The following is a 5,281-nucleotide window of genomic DNA, read 5'->3' as shown; positions in this document are numbered from 1 at the left end:
AGTGAAGAGGTTGCCTGTGGGAGGATGTCAACGGGGAAGGGAATATAAAGATGATTAAGATGTTCTGTATGAAATATAAAAAAATTCAATTAAAAATTTACAAAAAAGTAAATAAACCATTTTAGGTTAAAAAGAAGTTTTCAACATACAATATTCACCACAGCAAACACAACCAATGGTCTTTCTATAGAACTGTAGTCAAAATTTTCAAATGCTTTTAAGGATCCAGTCTCACTTCAAATGCAACAGATCTGGATCCAAGATTCCTAAACAGAGATGCCCATGTCTTGCCTACCACAGAGAAGAACCAGGGGAACAAATGAAATGGCTGCACTTAAAGGAGAGTGAATACAGGGCAGCAGTGAACTAGGCAAGGGAGTGACAAGACTGCTAAAAGACATGACAGTAGGGTGGCAGCACACGGAGGAAAAAAGCTGATGGTTTAAGATTTTTTAAAATTTATATTTGTGTGTGTGTGTGTATGTCAGAGAGAGAGGGAGGGAGGGAGAGAGAGAGAGAGAGAGGAATAAATGTACCTCACATTCCTTGAATACCCAAGGAAGCGGGCAGAAAAGAGTGTCAGATGCCCTGGAGCTGGAGTTAAAAGCAGCTGTGAGATGCCCTCACATGGCAGAAGGGAAAGGGACACGGGTCATCTGTAAGAGCAGCAAGCATTCCTAACAGCTGAGGTGTTTCTCCAGCCCCAAGATGGGAACAATGTCTGATGCAGCTACAATCCAAGCCCCTAGGTCAAGGAGAAAAGTGGGAATGTTAGAAGGCCCCGTCATTGATGTAGACCAGCATTCCTAAGTATAGGAGGGATGCATAGTCCTCATGGGTTTTGAACCCAATGAGGGAAACTGCCTGAGGTCCATGTAAATACTTTTCTCTGTAGAAAAATCTTATATTAGGCCAATAACTGCAAGAGCCAAAGCTAGCATTATATGACTCTCTCTTTAAAATGAAATGTTTGTTAAGAGTCCATTCTGACTTTCGGCTTGGTGGTGACCCTGGAATCATGACTGGCACCAAAAGAGATCCCAGTGCCACTAACAACCACATAGATGAATTCAAAGACAGACCTCAAACCAGGTTGCATGCTTACGCCTCAGTTACTTATACCTGAAGGTTCATAATCATCACTGCTCACCTCCACAGAATCTAAAGACATATGCTTCCATGACTCTTGGCCTAGAAATTGTGGCTGACAGTGGCAGAATTTATCACCAGCACCACTCACCTGAAGTGACTGAGATCACAGAGCCACCATTAAAAATTGGACATTACTGAAGAATACCTCTGCAGTACCTAGGGGAAAACTCACCTATTAATCATAGGTTAGAATTTAGCTATTTATGTCACCATTGGTGTGTAACTGTGCATAACCTGAGGTCATGTTCCTCACAGCCCTTCTAACCTGGCATCAGAGCTGTGGCCACTATCATCAGCACTCTCCTCTGCAACACTGTAGCCTTGTGTGTCCACTATAAAGACACACCACGGCCTCCATAACCATCTGCAGTCCAAATCACTGCAATACACTCAGTATTCACCTTCACATAAAGTCTACAATGAATCAAAGTCAAAGCACTTACTCAACCAAAAGTAGCAATTTATGGCCTAAAATAAAAGTATTTCCCTCCAAAAGCTACTCATAGTATGGGGAGAAATGGGGCCTGGATAGATGGCATAGTGTGTAAAGTGCTTGCCACACATGCAGGTCCTGAACTTGGATTTCCAGCACTCCCACTTGTGTGGCAATGCATCTGCAATCCTAGCACAGTAGGGGTAAAGAAAAGCAGATTCCTGGATGTTGCTGGAGAGTGAGTTTACCCGAATCACCCAGCTCCCAGTCCAGTGAAGACACTGTCTCCAATAATAAGGTGGAGAGAATTAGAGGAAGACACTTGGTGTTGAACTCTAGACTCCACATGAATGTGCACAGGCACACCGAAAGAAAGAAATTGGAATAAACGGTTGTTACATCAAAGATGCAGTCATCAATATGACAACAAAGGAACCATAAAAATCAATAAAATAAGGCACTTCTAAAAAGCACAATAATTTTCTACAAAAGACCTTAATGTAGAAGAAATCCATGAAATCTTACAAAAGAATTCAAAGTGATCACATAGTCTCAAGGAGATGCAAGAAAAATAGAGACCAGTGAAATCAGGGAAACAACCCCATGAGCTGAACAGCAAATTAAAGAGACAAAAATCATTACAACAGTAAAAGAAATCACAGATTTTTTTTAAAAAAAAAAAAAGTGAAACAAAGAACTGAGATTCATCAATAATCTAAATAATTTATTATTTAAATGCAGGAATGTTTAAAAAATTTTTTTTGATCATCTAGCCTGGCCAAGAGAAAACAGAAGTAAAAGAATAGAGTAAATCCTGCAAGACTTATATGAGCTACAGTTAAACAGACATGTTTTTGTTGTTCTTTTTACAATTTTCATTGAATTTTTGAGAATTTCATACAATGTATTTTGATCCTATTCAGACCCCCTTCCCATCCTCCATTCCCCACTGGATTTCATGTCTTCTACTATTTTTATGGCTTATGGAGTTTGTGCCCCCAAATGCCCTTCAGTGTGCGTCGATTCCCTGGAGCCTGGCCAACCTACTCAGCATCACATACTTAAAGAAAACTGACTCACTCTCTCCCAGCAGCTATCGGTTGCCAACAGTTCTTCAACTAGGATTGGGGCTTCTTACTCTACCTCTTCTGCTGGGAATTTGTCTGGCTTGAGCTGACATCCGTCTTGGGCATGAGGAACTGAACTGAAACCCCCAGCACACTCATAAAAAGTCAGAAATTGCTATGTATGATTCTAATACTGAGGGATGGAGACAGGCAGATCCCAAGATCACATTAGAAAAAAAAAACTTTAGGTTCTGTGAAAGACCCTGTCTCAAGGCAATGAGGCAAAGAATGATGGGAGACACCATAGGATCCTTGGGCTGCCCAGACCGGGTCTCGCGCCTGTTAAGGACGTCACGCTAGGCGACCTGGGCGGCCGCGCCCTTCTGAAGCGCTCTGGCCCGCCTGTGTCCCACAGGCAGGGAAGCTCCGCTCCCGTCCACCTCCTCGTCGCCTCTTTCCGCGCAGCTTCCGGCCGCCTAGTTCCGGGCTCCCGGGAGAGTCTGTGTCACGGTAAACTCAGCTCCGCTCTGAGGGCTCTGCGGCTGGATGGAGACAGAGCCTGGCTTCCGCAGTCCTGCACCCGCTCCCTCGCTAGCGCTTTTGCTGTCTGATGCCTAGGAGCTCCTGCAGCGGTTGACTGTTATGTGGGAGAGCACAGGGTTTTTGACCCACGGTGCACCGAGGCTTAACTCAGCGAGCCCTTTATAAAAGACGTTACCTGGATGACAGTTAAACAAGTGGTTTTATTCTTGGTGATGTCTGGAATAGATATGTGAACTCAAAGGAATAAAGTCAAAGGGTGTTTTCCTTTGAAAAAAGAAAAACGAATACAGAATACCATAAATAGCATTGACAGTAATCAAAAGATAGGAACAAGCCAGGAGTCAAATTAGAAATGATTAACTGTGACCTATCCATGTTACAACATTGAATTTGGCAGCTACTCAAATGTGTGTATCTACTATAATATGGACAATTCTTTAAAATCTCATATAAATGAAAGCCAATCACAAAACTCCACTCATTATAATAATAGCACTTAAATGAAGAACACAAGCCAGGTTCGGCCACCCAGCCTCAATAAACCAATTAAAAGAGCCAAGTTTATAGTGAAAAGCAAAAACAGATTTACTCATTATGTGCACATTGGGGAGGGCAAGGAGATCCAGTGGACCCCCACCCACTTCCACCTTCAGGATCCAGACATGAGGGTAGGTTTAAATAGAGACCAAGAGATATGCATTAACTAAGCAGTCCAGTCAAGGTGATGGCCCCAGTCCACCACGGTCTCAGATCTCAGTCTCTCCTGTAAGGTCAATCTATCCTGCAAGGTCTCTGACTGATTGTAAATCTTTCTCCAGGGAACAAGTTCCTCCTCTGGGTATCCTCCTCTAGATTCTGGCATTTCTTTTCCCAGAAGAAGGTTGCTGGAGGAATTCTAATGTCTCAGGATTCATTCTTTGATATTCTTGATAGCCAAAGGGGACCACAAGGGTCTCTTCAGAATATATCCATTACTGTCAGACAGGTTGGTTACAAGGAAGCAGATGGTTGGCTAGAACAGGAACAGATGGAAGGACTAAAAGTATATAGTGGTGCTTGCCTGTAATCCCAGCACTCCCCAGGCAGGGAGGTAGGCAGAGCTCTGTGAGATCAAGGACAGCCTGGCCCACATTGCAAATTCCAGGCCAGTTGGAGCTACAGGAAAACTCTTGTCAAAAATAAAAAAAATAAAAAATAAATTTTAAGAACCCAAAATATAGGACTTTTATGTGGGATACAAACTGTTCTAAACCTGGCTGCAGTGATTTGTTTGCACTTTTGAGATTATACTCTGGATCTCTGAATCATATACCTAAGATAGTGAAATTGTGTGGTATGTGGTCAAGATGTTGGCAGCATTCATATGGAAAGTAATAGTTGGACTGTGATATAAAGAATCTGATTCCACAGTTATGTCTTTGGTTAAATCTCACATTCTGTAATTCTCATATCACAAGCACATTACATGTGGGGGTCACTGAGATCAGGAGTCATTGATGACATTCATATCTGCCTTTTGCTGCTTGCTCTAGGCATCCAGGCACTATGATATTTCACATGTATTTACTTTGGTGTTGCACAAGTTATATTTTAACTAAACAATTGTTTTTAGATACCAGCAAGACCAGAGCAAGAACAGCAAGACCTGAGAGGAAGCTTTGACTTTAACCAGGATGCCTGTGAAAATGATTGCAGTTCTGCTCCTACTGCAGCTGAGTGGTTTCTTTGGTTCTGGGAACTGTGGAAAGGTGCTGGTGTGGCCGGTGGAATATAGCCATTGGTACAATTTAAGGACAATCCTAGATGAACTTGTGAAGAAGGGTCATGAGGTGACTGTTCTGAGACCTTCAGCTTCCTTTTCTCTGAATGTTGATAAGGCATCTACCATTAAGTTTGAGACTTACCCGACATCATTATCCATCTCTGAATTAGAGGAAGTTTTTGTGGCAACACTTAAGAAAACCATTTATGAACTGCCCAAACAACCATTTTGGAAATACTTTTCAATGTTGCAAGAGATTGTTTGGATGGATTCAGAGTACTTTGAGAATCTCTGTAAAGATGCAGTTTTGAACAGTCACCTCAT

At 42.3% G+C, this 5,281-nt stretch overlaps 1 protein-coding gene across 2 annotated transcripts in view; it reads left to right on the top strand.

Annotated features, from left to right (window-relative positions):
* Window positions 1-3,036: 3,036 nt before the first annotated feature.
* The window catches only part of LOC103725531 (UDP-glucuronosyltransferase 2B31-like), a 16,123-nt gene continuing 13,878 nt past the window's right edge, over window positions 3,037-5,281 (top strand). The window contains exons 1-2 of one of the 2 annotated variants that reach the window (XM_029558505.1): window positions 3,037-3,162; window positions 4,808-5,281. The exon at window positions 4,808-5,281 is cut by the window's right edge and continues 317 nt beyond it. In XM_029558505.1, the coding sequence (XP_029414365.1) occupies window positions 4,869-5,281 (413 nt within the window). In that variant the 5' untranslated portion in view covers window positions 3,037-3,162; window positions 4,808-4,868. Of the gene's footprint in view, window positions 3,163-3,207; window positions 3,864-4,807 lie in introns of those variants that run through there. The other variant, XM_029558506.1, reaches the window with a different exon arrangement.

Source organism: Nannospalax galili, unplaced genomic scaffold, assembly GCF_000622305.1.
Source record: "Nannospalax galili isolate Female #2095 unplaced genomic scaffold, S.galili_v1.0 scaffold1229, whole genome shotgun sequence".
Lineage (NCBI taxonomy): Eukaryota > Metazoa > Chordata > Mammalia > Rodentia > Spalacidae > Nannospalax > Nannospalax galili.
This window is presented reverse-complemented; position numbering and strand designations above follow the sequence as displayed.